Raw genomic sequence first — 22,344 nt, 5'->3', positions numbered from 1 at the left:
CTTTCAGGATTCAGCGTGTTGCCCCAGGGCTTTCACTTAAGAGTCAGATGTTCATTTTCTAATCTCTTTCACTGGGTTCTTCCTTATAGAAGTTTCTATGGCTCCTCAGAAGATTACCTATTCATTTTCTTTCCCTCCACATTGGGGATATGAATGAATCCTCTTGGATTCTGCTGATTTACCTATACAGTTTGGTGGGTGGGTGTGAATGGAGAGACAGTATAAGTTAGAAGCCAAGCCCTTCTAGGCCTCTCTGCTCTAGAATATCTATTTCTTTCCTTAGCTGTCAGTTTTTAAAGTTTATTGCTCCTTTTCCTCTTGGGTTGCTTTTATTGGAAAAGTTTTTTTGCCTTTTAAAAAAAACAAAACTATTATTTACTATTTTGTTAGGCGGTTGAGGTGGAAAATTCTGGGATCAGTTTCATTCTATCTCTGGGGGAACATTTATTTATTTAAATAAATGAATATTTACATACAAAGTACTTAGATCCTGATACCTGTTTTTATAGTAAACAATGTCATACTCTTACACATGACCATCTTCTGCCCCCTAAAATTCATCAGCAATTATTAACTGAGCACCTGTTATATGCCAGGTATATAACAGGTGCTCAATTAAAAAGAACACTTGTTATATGTTGTTGTTGTTGTTAGGTGCTGTCCAGTTAGTTCCGACTCAGTGTGACCCTATGTACAACAGAATGAAACACTGACCAGTCCTGCAATATCCCCATGATTGTTGTTAAACTTCAGCCCATTGTTGCAGCTACTGTGTCAGTCCATCTTGTTGATGGTCTTCCTCTTTTTCACTGACACTCTACTTGAGCAAGCATGATGTCCTTCTCCAGGGGCTGATCCCTCCTGATAACATGTCCAAAGTATGTGAAACAAACTCTCACCACCCTCACTTATAAGGAGCATTCTGGCTATTGTTCTTCCAAGACAGATTTGTTTGTTCTTTTGGCAGTTCATGGTATATTCAATATTCTTTGCCAACACCGTAACTCAAAGGCATCAATTCTTCTTTGGTCTTCCTTATTCAATGTCCAGCTTTCCCATGCATATGAGGTGACTGAAAACACATGGCTTGAGTCAGGCGCACCTTACTCCTTTAAGTGACATCTTTGCTTTTTAACACCTTAAAGAGGTCTTTTGCAGCGGATTTGCCCCACACAATGTGTCATTTGAGTTCTTGACTGCTGCTTCCATGGGTGCTGATTATGGCTCCAAGTGAAATAAAATCCTTGACAACTTCAATCTTTTCTCCATTTATCACGATGTTGCTTATTGGTCCAGTTGTGAAGATTTTTGTTGTAAGTTGAGGTGCAATTCATACTGAAGGCTGTAGTCTTTGACCTTTATCAGTAAGCAAGGTTGTGTCATCTGTGTATCGCAGGTTGTTAATGAGGCATATGGCAGCAAACGTGACAAACAAGGTTCTAAAGTGTGTGTATATGGGTGTGCGAGATAATTTAAAAAATGAAGGTAATTTCAGACACTGATAAGAGCCATAAAGAATATAAAATGGTGATGATAAGACAGTGACAGTGTGAGGGGCATACCTTACAAAAGTGGTCAGGAAAAATCTGTGAGTAGTGGATTCTAAGTTGAGATTTAAATAATGAGAAGGAACCATTCATGAAAAGATAATGGAGCACAATATTCTAAACACAGAAGAAAGGAAGAGAAAAGCCTTCACAGAGGAATAAATGAGCTTGGTTTGGGAAACAAAAAGGTTGGTGTTGCCACAGTATAACCTGTGAAGGGCAATGTAGTGTAAGATGTGGTCGGAGCAGGCAGGAGCCAGACGACGCAGGGACGTTAAGGCCAGAGAAGTCCTGAGGCACTTCTGTTAGAAGTTACAATGGTAATCGTGCAAATTCACACAGTAAAAAGTAAACCTCTACCCCCTACTCTTCTGCACCAAGCTGAGAGGGAATATTGTCAACGGGTTGGATGGAGATCACTGTAGGCATTCTCAATGCCTTTAAATACATATTCATATAATATATATATGTATGTGTAGACACATAATACATACACTTACATATCATTTTTTAACACAAATATAATTATGATGGCACAGTGGTTAAGCACTCGGCTGCTAACCAAAAGATCAGCAGTTCGAACCCAGAATTTGAACCTACCAGCCGCCCATAGGAGAAAGATGTGGCAATCTACTTCTGTAAATCTTGACAGCCTTGGAAATCCTATGCGGCAGTTCTACTCTGTTCTATAGGGTCACTACGAGTCAGAATCAACTTGATGGCAGTGGGTTTGATTTTTTTTGTGTGTGTGTGTGTCTGTAATTTAGTTTTATCACTTCATACATCTTGCAAATCTTTATTCTTTCTTAAAGATGCCAACTATTTCAGCTATACCACAGTTATAACCATTCTCCTATTGATCAACTTTTTTAAATGTTAAAAACAATGTTGGAGCTAGGATGTGGGCCCTGATTTATTTCTTGACCTGGGTGGTTACACACATGACTGTTTGCTTCATAATTATTCTTTAAACTGTATGTAAGTGTTTTATGTACAATTTTCTGTATGTTTGATATATCTCATAAAACAAAACAAAAACTTTGTGCACGTGTAGAAGATTTCTGAAGAACGGATGCCCAAAGGGGGAAGTGTGGATCAAAGAGTATGTACTCAAACTGTTCTCTGAAAAGGCTATACCAATTTACATTTCTACTGGTTTTTTTATTACTAACAGTAGATGAGTGTGCCAATTTCCCCACACTTCCATACCAACATTCTATTTAACTGACCCTAAAAAAAAAATTTTAAACCAATTTGATTGTAAAAAAAATGGGGCTTAACATCATTTTAATTTGCAACTGTTTACTAGTGATCATACTGGCCAGTAGTATTAGTTCAGAGACACTGGTTGTTGGAAGCATCATTGCCTTCTCCTTTTCTGAAAGTTCTATAGGTGTCTAGGAGCCCTGGTGGCACAGTGGTTAAGAGCTCAGCAGCTAACCAAAAGGTCTGCAGTTTGAATCTACTAGCCGTTTCTTGGAAACCCTATGGGACAGTTCTACTCTGTCCTACAGGGCCGCTGTGAGTCGGAATCAACTCAACGGCAAAGAGTTTGGTTTGGTTTTGGGTACAGGTATCTAACACACTACCCAATTCTAGCTGGAAACGGTAATTAGTTATTAAATTTTTACATGGTAACTATTTTTTTTTTTATAGGAAATCACTACTTAACATACTTTAACATTTTAAGCCTGGAAAATTAAAATTAAAAACATGGTTTACAAATAGACATCACTCCCTTAAAGGAAATAACAGAAACAATTAGTAATCTCTCTGTGCTCTCTTCATAGAGATTTCAAAATAAATCTAAGGTTATACATAGGATGTGGGTTTTTCTCTGGGAGTAGTATTACAGAAGGTTTGTGGTAATTGAAGGGTCATGACACAATGCACGTTGCTTAGTCTCAAATGCAAGTGTAAAGCTTATATTTTTAAAATATTTTATTCTGCACCCATAGACGACAAATCTAACAAATAGATTATGCTACATAAAGAAATATCCATGCTCTCTCTGCTGTAAAAGTCAAAACATTTTGCAGACAATTAAAAAAAGTAATCTCCTGACTGTTTTAAAGGTTAAATAACACTTTTTTTCAAGACTATATTATGAAACTGTGTTCAACAGCCACAGGGGCAACCATATTACCTTGCAGCATGGGCACAATTTTTAAGTTGTATTTTGATATTTTACAATTCATATATTAAAGCAAAATGTCTAAAGCCAACTAGAAGTACATTTGAAACTTTAGTAGAAGAGAACTCAATGATTTGAGTAAATCGCTGATAGTTGGTAAGTAATCACCCTGATTAATCAACATAACATTACCGAAACATATAGCAACCACTAAGCTTTTCTTTAGAAAGTTATTACTGATTTGTACTTTGCCCCCCCCAAAAAAAAAAAATCAGAACAGTAAATGCGGTAAGTGGTAGCCTTTCCGTGACTTCACCGTGACTCATTCGAAACATCTAAAAACAAATCATATTCGTATCACATACTACTGATAAAGTTTTTTAAATGTTTCCTGTAATTTAAAATCCTGGACACAAAGGTTTGAATATTATTTGTTTTAGTAGGTAGGAAAGATAAAAGTACATATAAATACCTTTAAGAAAATAACAGAGCCCTGGTGGCACAGTGATTAAGCACTTGGCTGCTAACCAAAATGTCAGCAGTTCGAACCCACCAGCTGCTCCCTGTAAATCCTTGGGTCACTATGAGTTGGAATTGACTCGATGGCAATGGAGAAAATTAATAATGTTCTCTGAAAGGTATGGAAGGGAGAAAATTAATCAGATTATTTTCTCAATACTAAAATTGATTTAATTCCATTTTACAGGAACAGAAACACACCCACATACGTAAATATACTTAATGTTTCTCATTGCTGTTGATGTATTATGACATGGAGTCGATTCTAACTTATGGCGACCTCATGTGTTACAGACCAGAACTGCTCCATAGAGTTTTCTTGGTTGTAATATTTATAGAAGCATATCGCCAGACTTTTTCTTCCACTTTTTCTGGGTGGGTTCAAACTGCCAGACCTTTAGTTATGAGCCATGCACAAAACGGCTGTGACACCCAGGGACCTTGCTATTTCTATAGGACTCAATAAATGCATGCATGCAAAGTCACAGCATTTACATGAGGTCCAAAAGCTATAAAAATGTTTCTTATAAATTGTGGTTTAACTGGGAGCTAATCAATTTTGTTAACAAATACTTAAAATTATACATAATTCCAGGGCTCCTAAAAACCACAGAATTATATGAACTATTTTTTTAAATAATATACTTAATTTTTTTAGAATAGTTTTAGATTTATAACAAATTGAGAAGATAGTATATTTCCGTACATCCTGTACCCATAACCCCTGTTATTAACATCTTACATTAGTATGACACATCTATTACAATTAATAAGCTGATTTTGATATGCTATTTTTTTTTATCATTAACTAAACTCCATAGTTTATTCAGATTTCCTTAGCTTTTGCCTAAAGTCCTTTTCTGTTCCAGGATTCATTCAGCATTGCTGTTGTTGGGCGCCACTGAGTTGGTTCTGACTCACAGCAACCCTATGTACAACAGAACGAAATACTGCACTCCCTGGTCTGGCACCATGGATGTTTTTCCCCGACTTCACTGGATTATTGGAGCCCTCGTGACGCAGTGGTTAAGAGCTCGGTTGCTAATCAAGAGGTTGGCAGTTCGAATCCACCAGTCATTCCTTGGAAACCCTATGAGGCAGCTCTGCTCTGTTCTACAGGGTCACTACAAGTCAGAATCAACTCAACTCAACAGGTTTGGTCAGGTATTTTGTAGGATGCTCCACTATTGGAATCTGTCTGGTGTTTTCCTCAGGATAAGATTGGCATTGTGAGTTACTTGGAGGAAGACCACAGAGGCACAGTGCCTTTCTCATCACATCCATCATACCAAGGGTACATACTATCAGCATGATTTACAACTGTTGGTATTGACCTTGATCACCTGGCTGAGGTAGTGCTTGTTAGGTTTCTCCACTGGAAAGTAATTATTTCTTTCCCACCTTTTCCATATTATACCCTTTGGAGGGAAGTCACTAAGTCCTATGCTTAGGGAGTGGGAGTTATATTTCCCCTCTTTAAGGGCAGAATATCTACATAAATTATTTGGAATTCTTCAGCATGGAAGATTTGTCTCTTCTCTCTGGTTTATTAATTTATTCAATCATCTATTTATATCAGTATAACCAAAAAAACCAAACCCACTGCTGTCAAGTTGATTCCGACTCATAGCGACCCTACAGGACAGAGCAGAACTGCCTGATAGAGTTTCCAAGGAGCGCCTGGCAGACTCAAACTGCCGACCTCTTGGTTAGCAGCCGTAGCTCTTAACCACTACACCACATGTATATTTAGTTTATACACTGGGTTATAATCCAACACTACTTTAAATTTTTTTGACTCAAATTGTTCCGCTTTTGGCCCCTGAGAGCTCTTTCAACTGGCCCTTTAAAATACTCCCATTAATGCTGGCTATTTGGCTTTTGTTTCTTGAGCACTTCCTGGCACTACAAGATGCTTCAGGTTCTCACGTATACTTCCTGCCCCAGTCCTAGAATCAGCAATTTCTTCAAGGGGCTCTGTCTCCTTTTATTGAAGAATGGTATTAGAAACCAAGATTTGGAAACTAGGTGTACATAAATAATTTTTAATGATTAACCACAAGACGATCACTGATATTATGGTTTTTTTAACCCCAAGATGATCACTGATATTATGGTACTTAAGAGTCGAAGCCTCCTTCAGTAATTCTTAACTGAGACCTATGTAATGTGGGAGTCTTGGGGAACTGAATGATGTCCTTCATTTCTACGTGCAGCAATATCTTTGAAATCTTTGGGTACTTAATCCCTTTAAATTTAACTGCATACTGAAGTTGGATAAAAAAGAATCACTTCTGAGAAATACAGTAAAAGTATTTTTAAACAGTATTTCATAATCCTTAAGTGAATAGCAAGCTGAGTGAAATAGTCTATATACTTAACTTTCTTTGTTAAGAATTAGTGTTAAGACTAGATAAGCTTATAGGATGGATATTTTTATAATTTAAAAATGTCTATAAGTTTGAGAAAGTCCTTAAGCAAAAATTTAAAAATTTTAATGTTTAAGAAAAATGGAACCTATAAACTATTGTTCGGTGGCGGGGCGGGGGGACATTCCCCCAAAGAGTCTGTTAACTAAGAGCTGGCATATAAACTTCTACCTGTTGTGAAACTATCAACAAATTAGAAATTGAAAGTACAAATTGATCACAAAGTTTTATGATAAACTCCATTATTCAGTAATGTCATGTTAATTTCATGTAATTTAAAGATGCAGTATTTTAAAGTTAAATGGTAAGGTTTTATCATTTCCCTCCATCTTCTGTCAAAACTGCATACTGATCTGAGCACAGATTTAACCCTAGTTCCCTCATTCTATGTCAGAACAGAATTCTGAGTGGGTGTTTTTTAAGCCAAGAGCGGTTGGGGTATTGCCCATCTGAGGCATTCCTAGAGGTTATCTGTTGGGCAAGGTAACGAAAGTGGGTAAATGTTACTGGGTACCAAGAAAGGAACGAAAAGTTGAATTTGGGTAGACCCACATGGTTTTAAATTCAAATCTTTTTATGTATCACAAAATAGCATTAATTTTATATGATGTGCTCAGCCTACAGAGGCTTTTAATCAATATACTTATCTTTCAAATAATCAAAATTCAAATTAAATTCCAGGTGATGTATCAGAACGTTTGGGTTTAATTCCCACTTATTTTCCTCAACTAACTGAGCAAAAACTAACTTTTCTGTGTTTTGTTCCACCAGCAGGGAAGTAGGAACAGTTCTATTTAGCACTGGTGTAAAAATAAAGTCCCCAGAGAATAAATAACATTTGGATCTACAGAAGAAAGGTAAAAATTTTACGAAGAGAAGGAGGAAACAATTTTTAACCACCATCTCCCCCTCATCTAAATGCTATGGATTCTTACAAGCATTTTTCTGAATCAAGTTCAATTAAATCTTTTTAATAGTAGGTTAAATGTCATCTAACCACTCCTCCACTCAAAACCTTCCAATGACTTTCCAACTCACTCAGAGTAAAGGCCACATTTCTTAAGTCACATATAATCTGCCTTACTTATCTCCTAAACTGCCTTTAGTTCTCCTCTTTCACTCTACTCCAAGGTCTCTACTCAAACATGCTCTCTGCCTCAAGGTCCCCCGTCTTCACTATTCCCTTAGCAGGGACTTCTACCCCGAAATGTGCATGGCTCACTGGCTTCAAATCTTTGTTTAAATATTCCCTTCTTAGGAGCCTTTCCTGACCACATTACTTAAAACAGCTACAGTCCCCCACCCTCAACACCACCATCCTCCTCTTTCTTACATATTTTTCTCCATCGTATTCATCATTTTCTAAATCACACACTATATGATTCATTTATTTTGTTCATCTGACTTTTCCCTCTAGCATGAAGCTCAAAAAGGAAAGAGATTTTTGTGTTTTGTTCACTAATCCAGCCGAAGTATGTAGATGGCACGTAGTAGGTACTCCATAAATATTTGTTGAATTGAAACCAATGCCCCATTAAATTCATCATTTAATCTGTTCTTCATGTCTGGGCTTCTCATGAATCCATCATTTAAAGTCAAATTGATATTTCAGGAAATAAACTGCTGCACACTCATTCTTTCAGTTATAAACATGTTTTGACTGCCTCTAGTATGCTGATGCTAGAGACATAAAGTCAAAAAATGGTCCTTGCATTCAATGAACTTCAGTTGTACACAGTGGGCAGAAGAGTTGAAAAAATGAAATGACTACAGTAGTGTGAGATGAGATGATGGCAGAGGTGTACACAGAGGCTTATGGAGGATCAGGGACAATAAAATTAGCTGGGTTGGCATAATCTGGGAAGACTGATCACAACAGGTAAAACTTAAGCTGACCTATGAAAAGAGAAGCAAGGTCAAAGGAGGAGGGGAAAAAAAAACACGGTGAAATGAGATGACACATTTGAGGGCTTCTTCACTAGTTTATTGTGGCTTGGGTAAAGAGGACAGGTAGGAAATGAAGCTAGAAAGGTAGGTAAAAATCAGAGAAGGAAGGGCCTTGTGAGAAGAGCCAGAATTTGGACTTTGTCCTGAAGGCTACTGGAAAGCTGCTGAAGATTTTAAGTGATGAACACAGAACTAGTACTAACTGTAATCTGTAAACCAAACCTGTTTCCCTCAAGTCGATTTCGACTCACAGCGACCTTACAGGACAGAAGCCCATAGGGTTTCCAAGGCTGACATCTTTTCTGAAGTAGACTGCCACATCTTTCTGCTGTGGAATGGCTGGTGGGTTTGAACTCCCTACCTTTCAGTTAGCAGCCTAGCACTTTAAGCGCTGTACCACCAGGGGTCCTAGTACTAACTTTGTTGTTGTTAGGTGCCGTTGAATCGTTCCCCACTCATAGCGACCTGATGTACAACAGAATGAAATACTGCCTGGTCCTGCGGCATCCTCACATTGCTACGTTTGAGCCCATTGTTGCAGCCACTGTGTCAATCCATCTTCTTGAGGGTCTTCCTCTTTTTCTCTGACCCTCTACCAAGCATGATGTCCTTCTCCAGGAACAGGTTCCTCCTGATAACATGTCCAAAGTACATGAGACGAAGTCTCATCACCCTTGCTTCTGAGCATTCTAGCTGTAATTCTTCCAAGACAGATTTGTTCGTTCTTCTGGCAGTCTACGGTATATTCAATATTCTTTACCAACACCATATTTCAAAGGCATCAATTTTTCTTCAGTCTTCCTTATTCACTGTCCAGCTTTTGCAAGCATATGAGGCGACCAAAAATACCATGGCTTGCGTCAGGTGCACCTTAGTCCTCAAAGTGACATCTTTTTTTTTTTTTAAACACTTTCAGGAGGTCTCTTACAGCAGATTTGCCCAGTGTGATATGTCGTGTGATTTCCTGACTGCTGCTTCCATGGGCATTGATTGTGTATCGAAATAAAATGAAATCCTTACCAACTTCAGTCTTTTCTCTGTTTATCATGATGTTGCTTATTGGTCAGCTGTGAGGATTTTTGTTTTATATTGAAGTGTAATCCACACTGAAGGGCTGTAGTCTTTGATCTTCATCAATAAGTGCTTCAAATTATCTACACTTTCAGCAAGCAAGGTTATGCCATTTGCATATAGCAAGTTGTTAATGAGGTTGTTAACGAGAGTCTTCCACCAATCCTGATGCCATGCTCTTCTTCATATAGTCCAGCTTCTCAGATTATTTGCTCAGTATACAGATTGAATAAGTATGCTGAAAGGATACAATCCTGATGTACACCCTTCCTCATTTTAAACCACGCAGCATCCCCTTGTTCTGTTCGAATGATTGCTTCTTAGTCTATGAACAGATTCTGCATGAGCACAATAAAGTGTCCTGGAATTTCTATTCTTTGCAATGTCATCCACAATTTGTTATAAGCCACACTGTCAAATGCCTTTGCAAGCCAATAAAACACATATTTCTGTTATTCTCTGCTTTCAGCCAAGATCCACCTAACATCAGCAATGATAACCCTCATTCTATGTCCCCTTTGATACTGGCTTGAATTTCTAGCAGTGCCCTACTGATGTACTGCTGCAACCATTTTTGAATTATCTTCAGCAAAATTTTACTTATATGTGATATTAATGATATTGTTAGATAATTTCTCATTCTGTTCGATCACTTTTCTTTGAAACAGGCACAAATATGGATCTCTTCCAGTTGGTTGGTCAGGCAGCTGTCTTCCAAATTTCTTGGTATATACGAGTGGTTAGACAAGTACTAACTTCAGCTGTATAACACACAGAGTTGTAGCTGGCAGTCAATATGTACTAAGAAAATGCATAAAACAAACATGACAGTACATTCTAATACTAACAACAACAACAAAAATGGTTTTTAAGCATGTTTTTAATCCTGCAAAGAATTTAAGTTACAGTGTGAGTTCTTATACAAACAACAAAATCCCATTTTAAAATCTTCTCTATGTCTCAGTTATCTCAACTATATAATGGGGACATTAATAATATCTGTGTCACATGACTGTTGTGAAGATTAAATAAGGAAATATACTAAAATGGCTTAGGACACTGCCTGGTATGTACTAAGTGCTCAAATAATGTTAGCTATGATTATATGATTATAGGGTCACTATGAGTCGGAATTGACTCGACGGCACTGGGTTTTTTTTTTTTTTTTTGATGATTATTTTTATTATTACTGTCTTTGAAGAATTCAAGTTATAAATAATAGGATCTATATTCCCAAACATGGTAAATATACCAAATATGAAGACTTAGCTAAAAGAGGGGTTCACAGTGCATAGAAATAACCTTACTCAAGTATTGCTGTTTACAGTTGCTGTTGAATCCGCTCTGACTCACAGCAACCCTGCGTACAACAGAATGAAATGTTGCCCAGTCCTGCGCCATCTTTGTGATTGCTGATATGCTTGAGTCCATTGTTGCAGCCAGTGTGTATTTTGAGTGCCTTCTAACCCAGGGAGCTTATCTTCTAGCACTACATCAGACCCAACTGTGTTCTGATTTATAGGGTTTTCACTGACTAATTTTTAGAAGCAGATCACCACGCCTTTCTTCCTAGTCTGGCTTAGTCTGAAAGGCCTGCTGAAACCTGTCCACCATGGGTAACTCTGCTAATATTTGAAATACTGCTGGCACGGCTTCCAGTATCAGAGCAACATGCAAGCCACCACAGTATGACAAACTCACAGACGGTGGTGGTACTCAAGCGTATATTTTAGAAAAAAACCAAAAGTCCAAACAATTCCTAACTTGAAGCTATATACAGTTTTTTGAAACGGATAAATTCATTATCTGGGTTTGGTAAAAACTACCTATAAGGAAATCTAAAAACTTTTAGTACATTCCAGTTTCACTGTGGTTTTTAGAAGCCCCTACAATGTTGAATGTGACTTTTTACATGCCATCTATGAGCTGTTTTTCTGGAGACTAGAGAGAGAGGAAAGAACATCTTACATACTCTTTGGCACTTAATTCCAACAACTCTAAGGCAAGTGCTTTTGGGACCTCAGCTTTGAACAAATAAATCAACACATAGGTTAAGCAACTTGCCAAAGATAAAACAGCTAATAAGTGGTTTGTTTGACTCCAAAATCCATACTCTTAACCATAATTTCCAGGGCTTAGAAGAAAAAAAAGAGCTCTGACCACAGCTATGCAGGATTCTAAAATCCTCTTGTTTTTAATAATCATTAAATTTACCAAAGCTCTTGATTCTGGTGAGGGCTCGTTGTATTTATTCTTGCGGACTCCTTTAAAAAATTCCATTAGCCCGAGATATTCAACCAGAAAATTAGCTTGTAATACTGTATACATTAGGGTTAACAAGAAAAAAATAAAATAAATTCTTCTTTTCAAAGATAACAATTGCATCATTTCACATGTAATTAAAGCCATTAACACCAAGAAAAAACGTACAAAATTTTTCAGAGGTTGAAATTAAATTCAACAACATTTTAAAGAAGGGACCTAGGCTCAGTCACTCCTGTGTAATGAAAATTACAGTCAGGCAGAAGCTGAATTCATTTTGTCCTTCCTAATCAGCAGTGACCTAATGATAAAAGAATACATGCAAATTGATGTATGTGCGAATACAGTAATAATCGCTGAATTAAAAAAATCAACTTTTAGTAATCTCAATTATCTTGAAGATAGTTATTCGTTCAGAAGCAAAAAAGATCTGTGAGAACTTAAACTAGAGATGGCAAAACGAATTTTCTAAATCTGACAAACATTTAATTCCACTGGAACTTCATTAGACACCAACTCAGATTAAAAAAAAAAAAATCAAACAAGCAGGAAAATAAGATGGAGAAAGATGAGAATAAACAAAAAATTTCTAACACTGATACTTGAATACTCAAAATATATATGCTGAAAATCCCTTAGTGTGGAAACCACAGGAGCAAATGAGTGAATTATTGTAGTATCTTAAATTAATTTGTTCAAATATAAATATTTACTCAGTGATGATTATGTGCCAAGCATTATGTACTAAGCACTGGAAAACAAAGCAATGAATAAAACAAATACAAATTCCTCTCTCATGAAATTTATATTTTGGTGCAGAATGAGGACAATAAAAAATAAAAATATGTGTAATTCATAGCAAGAAGTAATAAACACTTTGAAGAAAAATATAGTGGCCTAAACATACAGAGACTAGGATTTTAAGTACAGAAAAGATTTTAAGTACAGAATCTTTTACTAAGTTGAGCTCTCCCCCTAGTGGAACCTGAAAATGATCTAAGATATTTCCATTACAAGAATAATCTAGAAGGTATTATAATTGAAAAAGAAGTATCAGGTTTTAACAAAATACCTATTTATGAATCTTAATCTGCATGTAATACATAATTACATGAATAAAAACTGAACCATTCAGACATTCACTAAATGTATGGATAGCAAGTTAGCCAATGAACAGTTCTAAATTCTCAAGTATAAAGTGAAATGCATCAAAACTAAAGGACCAGGAGTCCAGAAAAATACAGCATTTTAGGAAGAAATAGCAGCATGTAGAAAGGTACAGAATTCCGAAAGAATCTGAAAATTGCAGCAGCAGAATAACTGAGACAGTACGGAACAGCGTGCGTGCATGTGTGTGTTTGTGTGTGCACGCATGCGTACGTGTGTGTGTGGCACGCAAGAGAAGGAGGTAATGTCGAGAGATAAGGTTGAAAGTGAAGGTGTGGGCCATAGTGAAAAGATAAGTGTTTTACATGAACGAGTTTCTATGTGATTTGGTAGGTAAAAGGTAAGTAAAACGTAAAAAACAATAAAGGTTTTTATGTTTTAGAACAATAACTCTGACAGTTCTATGGAAGAACTGAGATTGGAAAAAAGGAAACTGGGTAGGAGATTACTGCAATAGTTCAGGTAATAGTGCAGATGGGAATTGGAGGAGGAATAGAAATGATATCAAAGATTCAAAAAAAGTTTTTGAAATGATTAAAATTACCTTTAGTTTTAGACTTTCTCACGACTTTTAAAAGAATTAAAGATTTGTACAAGACTTTCTAACCTATATGAGTTACTAAGAATTATCTAAAGGCAAATCTACATGATTAAGTGACCAGGTAGAATGTTGGTGACAGTAGGAACTGGTACAAGCACTGTGGAAAATAATTTGGTATAATCTAGCAAAGTGGAAAATTTGTATACCCTATCTATATATTCTTGCTATATGCCAGAGCATAAGGCAAAAATTGGAGTTCCTACAAAAAACCAAACCCATTGCTGTCAAGTTGATTCTAACTCATAGCAACTCTATTGGACAGAATAGAACTGTCCCATAGGGTTTCCAAGGAGTGGCTGGTGGATTCGAACTGACCTTTTAGTTAGCAGTCAAGCTCTTAACCACTGCACCACCAATGCTCCTACAAGGAGTTCCTACAAGGCTGAACAATTTGATAAGAGATAACACTAGTCAAGATTTCTGATAAAAAAAGAAGGAAAACATTTTGGATGGCATAGGAACATGTCTTATTTTACACATGTTAAATCTGAAGTGCCTCTACAACTTCCAGGTTGAGCTATCTAGTACCCATCAAAATTACTGATCCATTCATCGGAAAAAAATACAACACAAAGTCAGAGAGGTACAAGATATCTGCAAAACATAACACCAATATATGAAGAACCATACATCCATAAGAAAAAGACCTACAACCTGATACAAAATACGAACAAAAGAGCTTAACAGGCATTTCACCAAACAGGAAATCCAAATGGCCAAACTCATTAATGATCAAGTAAATGGAAATTAAAACCATGATGAAGTATCACTACATACCCACTAGACTGGCAAAACTTGAAACATCTGACACCATCAAGTGTTGGGGAGGATGTGGAACAACAAGATTTACATGCAGTGGTTGGGAGTTTAAACTGGAACAAGCACTTTGGAAAATAAAGAAGTTGAAGATTTGCATGCCCTATGACCCAACAATTCCACACCCTGGTATACATGCTAGAGAACTTTGTGCACATGTGATCTGTATGGCGTATAGGAATGTTCATCATCACAGCACTGTTCGTAATAGCCGCAACTTGGAAACTTCCAAACATCTATTAATAGAATGGATAAATACATTGTGATATATTCATATAGTGGAGTCCTGTACAACAATAAAATGATGACTCTCAGAAGCAGAATGGTGAACAAAGAATGAAGAGAGGCAAAAGAAAATATTCAACACGATTATATACAAAATTTAGAAACAGGGGAAACCAAACTGTATGTATTAGAGATGCATACAAAGATGACACAACTAGAAGGAAAAGCAAAGCAGTGATTCCTATAAAAGTCAGGATAAGGGAGCAGGGTATGGTCTGGTAGACTTCTGAGGCTTTGATGATATTCTCTATCTTGACCTGGGTAACAGACAGATGGGTAATTTTTTTTTTTTTGAATACATATTACACTGTACCTTTGTTTTATGAGCTTCTTGGTTATTATGTTTCATACTTTTTTAAAAAAGCACTGCTCAGGGGAAACAGGCTAGGACTGGAGATAAATTGAGATTCACTGCTATAAAGATATGTCCTGAAGCCAGGTAAGTGAGATCCTTCATTCAGGTACAGTTTTTTAAAAAGCCCAAAACTTGGATTCTCAGAGGAATACAGACATTCAGAACTGATAAAGATGACTGAAAACACTAAAACAAGAAAGAAGAGAATCAAAAGTTAGTGGTGTTAGGAAAGCCAAGGATGGAGAAAATTCAGCCACGATGAACACCATGTCTCAATTAGGATGAAGACTGAAAAGAGACCACTGGATTTGGCAATTAGGAGTCCAGTGATTAATTTACTGAAAGTCACTGGCTGTTAACATACTCTTGTTAAGAGTAAAAATTCCATGCATTTTCTTTTCTATTTTTCAAAAATATGTGGCACATGTTAAATATCATTTTAAACAAAACATGAAGCATGCCAAGGTCTTCATTTTAGTATTTCAGAATCAACAAAAAGGTGGATTTAAATTTTTTCTATTTAGTGACTAAGATACATAGAAATATGGCAAAATTTTATAATTTTCTTGATGTTAGAAATGTACAGAACTAAAACCAAAATTGCATTTGATAGCATGATTTAAATAACTGACTACTAATATATTAGTCTGTCATTCCTCAAGTTTTTCTGAATATATGCTGCTTTATGAAGAATACTGCCAACAGAACATGAAAGAATGCTTTTTTAAAAACTTATTAAAATCATAATGTGCTGTGATTACATGTGATCCAGATCAAAAGATGAGGCTATACTATAACATACATAAGCCTTGGAAATTAACTGAATTTTTAGGTGAAATTTAAGGACAAAAGGATACTTCAGGTGGAAAGAAATTTCTAGATGTTGTAGCAAAAACTGCATTATGACTTGGAATAGAATATATTCCAATAAATACGTATGTTTAAAAACAAAAAATTTTAAACATTATACTATTCTCATACAGGAAACTTACTCTCTTATATTGTACAATTGTTGGTTGTTAGGGGTGCGGTCGAGTCAGTTCTGATTCATAGCGACCCTATGAACAATAGAAATGAAACACTGCCCAGCCCTGTGCCATCCTCACAATCATTGCTATGTTTGAGTCCACTGTTGCTCAAATTTATTCAATACTGTATGCACTATTTTTTTTTTTTTTTTTTGGTATAATAAAATGTATGAGTAAGTGTTGAAAATGATTCCGTCATTACGATGAAGATGTAAGTCATTGTTCAGGTGTGGAGGGAAGGAGAAACTATCGCATTACTTTTACATGTGCTTTATTATTTTCATATGGTACCTGGATTTCAAGCTCTGCAATGTGTTGCTGTAGTTCGGCCACAGCAGCTATGCTGTCTGCTTCCCGGAGTCTCACGGCCATCACCTCTTCCTTGCTCTATGGTGGCAAACAAAACAAAACAGTAATAAACAACCAAAGGCTGGTCACAAAACATAAATACATGTAACTTGCCTCAAATCCAGAAAATGACAAAAAGGCCTATTATTAAATGAAAAAGTCAACATAAAATGAAGAATGTATATATGGAACAATTTCATTTTTAAGTAATCAGAGACACCATTTCATAAAAATTTACTCAAAATGTTAAAATTAAAAATCAACTAATTAAAATTAACTGGTGAATGTGAAAGCCGTTAACTTTTTATACAAAAACAATTACTGAGAGCTTTCTAAAGATTAAGCAACTAGGACAAGAGGCTAACAGTGAATATGGATGTGAAGAGAGTATATTAGCTAGATAGCGTTAAAAAGAATAGCATACCCTTTCTGAGGCAATAAATGTTAACAAACACCTACGTTGTATTACAAAGGATAAGGACAGAAATTAGAATTTGTCATTAATTCTAACCTTTCTATGAAAAGCAGAATATCATCTCAGATATGATAGTGGCACTCAATTTCAAACAAATACTGCTTTTAATACCTCACCATTTGGCATATGGCCATATATTCTCTGCACCCAGTGGCATGCTAGTAGATGTTCAACAACTGGCTCTCAGGTTATGGATGTATGTCTATACACACATATGGTATGTGTCCATAAGTTTATTATAAGTTTTAATATAAACTGATATAAAGGATATATAGTACACAATGTACAAACAATAATACAATATAAAATAACCCACTGCTGTAAATTCCATGTAGTCAGTAATTCTCACAAAATGCATTCATTGATTTTGCCACACTCTTGTATCACAGGCCACCTATGGTTGAAACTGATGAACAAGTGCAGTTTTGATGTGAATTGTTGGTTTTTTTATGTTAGAGAGAAGATGAAAGTATAAGATGGAATATCTATGTTAGAATTTCACTTTTTTGTCCATGATATGAGCAACTTCTTTGCTGAACTGGATAACAGTAATCAAATACTGGAAGAACATTTCCTTAATATTTTGTGCTATTTACAACGCAAAGGCTGAAGACACGACACACTTTTAAGTCATAGTATCATTAATATTTTATTCATAACTTTCTTAAGTCTAGAGCAAGAGTCAGCAAACGTTTTCTTAACAGGTCAGAGAGTAAATATTTTAGGCTTGTGGGTCATACGGTCTGTCATAACTACCCTATCTGCCACAGACAATACTTAAACGAATGGGAGAGGCGGCATTCTGATAAAACCTTATTTACAAAAACAGGCAGCCAACCAGATTTGGGCTATGTTCACTGACCCCTGATCTAGACCATCAACAAAACAATAAATCAACCCCTGATCTGTAGAGTTTGCCAAACAGATCGTCAACTAGTCTACTACTTTCTGGCTCCACTGCCAATACCTTAGTCCAATCTAGCATCTCTGTCCTGGGTACTACTGCCTGATCTTCTCCCATCAAATCTCTCTAAATCTCTCTCCAATCTCACCTTAAATCCATCTCCACACAGAGATGTGTGTTCTTTTTAAAAATAATTAAATTAATTGTTCCAGGCATATCCACTAATAAATTAAAAGCAGTGAGTGGAACTTTAAGTATATTTACATAGCCTCAATGTATCTATCCCCTCCGTCCCGAATATTTATTAATTATTGTGGTGGTTTTAACATATGTCCACAAGTGCTTTGATACGCCTTCATCTAGGAAATGGAGCTTAATTTCCCTCCTCTTGGACTATGGGCAGCACTTAGTAACTTACTTGTAATGAACACAGTATGCCCGCCCAAGAGGAAAAAAAACGGCTTTACAGCGGAGAAACTTAGCAGGCACCAACTTTATCAAGTGATCAAGGCTATAATATCACTAGTAATAAGATATCTCAATACCATGAGCTCTCTGATATGACGTGTTGAGAAGGACACATCACGTCTGTGGTATTCTTCCCCAAAACCTCAGTCTAACCATGACAAAACATCAAACAGACCCAAATTGAGAGATATTTTACAAAACACCGGACCAGTACTCTTCAACAGACAAGGTAATGAAAAATAAGAAAATGCTAAGGAACAGTCACAGATCAGAGAAGACCAAGAAGACATGATGAGACATGATGGGGGAAATCCAAATAAAGTCTGTAGTCTAGTAACAGTATTGTACCCATATTCATTTCTTGGTTTTGTAAAGGCACTATGGCTATGTGAAATGTTAACATTAGGAGGAGGTGAGTGAGGGGGATATGGGAACTCTATATTACCTTTGCCACTTTTCTAAACATAAAGTTATTTCAAAATTAAAAGTAAAAAAAAAAAAAGTGAAACAAATATAGCAAAACAGAGAAAAAAATACAAAACCTTACATCATATTGCTTTTCTACTGAAAACCTTTCAATGGCCTCCACAGCACTTGAGTAAAACTCAAAGTCCTTTCCATGAGCTACAAGGATCTACATGGTAAGAAGAGTCCTAGCCCACCTCCCTGGCTTTTCCTTGTTCAGCTTTTCATTATATACTAGAATCAGTAACCAAACTCCTGCTTTTGGGCCTTGAAACTTGTAACCATTTTCACACGAGGATCTTCCCCTAGCACTTCATAAGGCTGGTTCTTTCTCATCCTTCAAGTCTTAGCTCAGATATAACACCTCCTGGCACTTGACTGGAAACCCTGGTGGCGTAATGGTTAAGTGCTACAACTGCTAACCAAAAGGTTGGCAGTTCGAATCCACCAGACACTCCTTGGAAACTCTATGGGGCAGTACTACTCTGTCTTATAGGGTCACTGTGAGTTGGAATCAACTCAACAGCAACAGGTTTGGTTTTTTTGGTTTGGCACTCGATCTAAATTTGCACCTCTATTCTATACCATCCTACATTTCTTTCCTAGCATTTATTCCAATTAATCTTATTTTTTTACCTATTGTCTCATTAAGCATTATGTTCACCATCTTCATCACTGCATCTCCCACTGCTTTTAAGAGTATCTGACAAATAGAAAATGCTCAAATATTTGACAAATACATAAATCAGAGCCATCATTCTTTGATGTCTCATCTCCTCCCATCTCTGTTTGAGAATCTCATCCTAGAATATGTAAATGATACCTGTTTAAAATGAACAAAATACGTGGCTACATACTTTGTAAGCAACACAGTGAAGAATTTAGAACTATCATACCCTCCTGTTCAAAGCACAAAATATACAACCTTAAGGAGGGCAACTTGACAAAATCTATGAAAAGTACAAATGCATTTACCTTTGATCCAAAAATTACGGGCATTTAACCTGCAGAAATGTGTGGATATACCCGTGCACATGTGAAATTATGTAGGTACAAGGTTATTGACTACACATTGCTTGTAGTAGCAAAACAATGGAAACAACACAGGTGTCCATCAATAAAGACCTAATTAAGTAAACGATGGTAAACCCAGGCAATAGAAAACAACGTACCTTAGAAACAAATGAGAAGACACTTCAGGCACAGATACTGAAAGCTTTATAAAATATATTCATGAAAAAACAAAAAGTAGAACTGCATTTATTACAGTATGCTATCTTTTGTGCAAGAAAGTGAGAAGAAAAATTACATACTTGCTAGTATCTGCCTAAAAGAAACACTAGAAGAACATATTAGAAAATAATAAAAGCAGTTATCTGAAGGGAAAAAAAAAAAGGAGGGGAGTACGTGGTAATGTTGGGAACAGAATGGGATAAACAGGAATAGAGTGGGAATGATACTTTCATTTATACTTTGTTTAAAAAAAATCAAAGAATTGTGAAAAAAGTATTATTAGCTATTACAATTCGTATTAAATATAAGAAACCCGTTTAATTTCTTCCTGTTTCCTTCCTGTCATTATTCCACATATGCACAATGTTGTAATTTTGATTGACTTTCTGCACTTATCATTATTTATTAAATCATTTTACAAGTTTGTACATGAATTAATTTTTTTTTCTCATGAATGTGTATCTCTATGTAAGGAGCCCTGGTGGTGCAGTGGTTACAGTGATCGACTGCTAACCGAAAGGCTGGCTGTTCAAAGCCACCAGTGGCTCTGTAGGAGAAGGATTTGACAGTCTGTTTCTGTAGAGATTTACAGCCTTGGAAACCCTATGGGGTCACTATGAGTTGGAATTGACTTAATGGCAGTGGATTTGGTTTATGTATCTCTATGCAGAACTAGAGAATATAAACTGTTTCTGTAATCTTCAAATTAAGACTTACATACAAAACCATACTTGAAAAGTATATTTAATAGGCCCCAAATCTCTCTATTGAAAACCTGGGACCAAATGTGTTTTGGAATTCCAGATTTTTTGTATTTTAGAAAGCAATATGGTACAAAGGAGTCCCTGGATGGGGCTAACAGTTAAGTGCTCAACTACTAGCCCAAAGGTTGGTAGTTTGAATGCACCCAGAGGCATCTCCAAAGACAGGCCTGGCAATCTGCTTCTGAAAGATCACAGCCTTGAAAACCTTATGAAGCAGTTCTACTCTGCACACATGGAGGTGCCATGAGTTGGAAGGCAACTAACTACAAGAAAAACAAGGCGCATAAATATACGTTAGTATTATCCTGCAGGGTCTAGGGCAGGATCCATAATGAAACAGTATTATTTCTGCAACGAAGTATAAATACCACACCAAGCGGGATAAATAAAAATTATAAAGGGCTTTATGCCAATTCAAATCAGATTTTGCCTCCAGTATGTGCGAAACTTATGAAAAAAATTTCTGAGTTTCAAAATGTTTGGATTTTGAAATTGGGGAATCATAGACTTGATTGAATTGTATTGCTGCACATTTCATCTTTAACTGGAAATACTCAAATTCAGTTGTAAAGGGAGAATATGGTTAATATTTAAAACAATATTTTACACAAATGAAAAATAAAAGAGCTTTAATGATTAACAAGTTATAAGCCATAATCATGTAATCATATAAAACTAAATGAAAATTTATCAGATTTATGTAATTTAAGAACTGGTTTCCTTGCAAAGGTCAGGTTTGTTCCAACTTAAAGAGGTAGAATACATACTTAGTAAAAATGTAGTAGGTGGAAGGGTGGACAATTAACACAATGGTCACTCTTGAAATCTGTAAAAGCTATTATAAAAGACTGAATAAATCAATATAGAGAGCAAACATAGGGGAAGAGATCAGAGTCAGCATCTATAACATACTTAAGAGAGATATTAACAAATAACTTAAAATTATATAAAATTCCCCATCAGTTCTTAATAAAATCCTCTAAAATTCCAAATCTGGCCGTTACTTCGATAAATTCAAAGAAAATTATTTTCATCAGCAAACTCCTCAAATATTTATTACCAAAGAACACTTGTTTTGATTAAAAGATGCTAAAGCATTTAAAGAATCATATTAAATTCAGCAACATTATCAAAATACAAGGAAAACTTATACCAACAATGAAAAAAAGATTAATTTTAATTCTCTATTAAAGATAAATCAACACAGACAATATAGCATCACAAAAACTCAATGAAATTTTGGTATGGCAAATCAAACTGATACAACCTCATTTCACATCATCTGATTTTCAAACTAGGCTAGTCATATCTTTCAAGAGGGACCACTCTTAAATTAGTACAAATATCAGTACCGCCTACAGATTTCTGTCAGTGTAAATGGTAACAGCCATGCATATTTATTAGGATGTAATTTCACCTCTGGATTTCAGTGACACTGATACACCACTCAAGCTTCACTCTTGGTTTTTAATGACACCAGCACAAGTTGATGGAATTACAGCTTTATATGTGCCATTGAAAGTCTT

The 22,344-nt window shown here is 36.0% G+C and overlaps 1 protein-coding gene across 11 annotated transcripts in view; it reads right to left on the bottom strand.

The window, feature by feature from the left end:
* EVI5 (ecotropic viral integration site 5) overlaps window positions 1-22,344 on the bottom strand; it is a 267,245-nt gene that overhangs the window by 55,991 nt on the left and 188,910 nt on the right. For all 11 annotated transcript variants that reach the window (XM_023558405.2, XM_010598105.3, XM_064282266.1 and 8 more), the window contains one exon: window positions 16,453-16,548. In XM_023558405.2, coding sequence (XP_023414173.1) covers window positions 16,453-16,548 — 96 coding nt within the window. The remainder of the gene's footprint in view (window positions 1-16,452; window positions 16,549-22,344) is intronic.

Source organism: Loxodonta africana, chromosome 3 (assembly GCF_030014295.1).
Source record: "Loxodonta africana isolate mLoxAfr1 chromosome 3, mLoxAfr1.hap2, whole genome shotgun sequence".
NCBI classification, from domain to species: Eukaryota; Metazoa; Chordata; class Mammalia; order Proboscidea; family Elephantidae; genus Loxodonta; species Loxodonta africana.
Note: the sequence above shows the minus strand (reverse complement) of the source record. Positions and strands in the feature narration are given on the sequence as shown.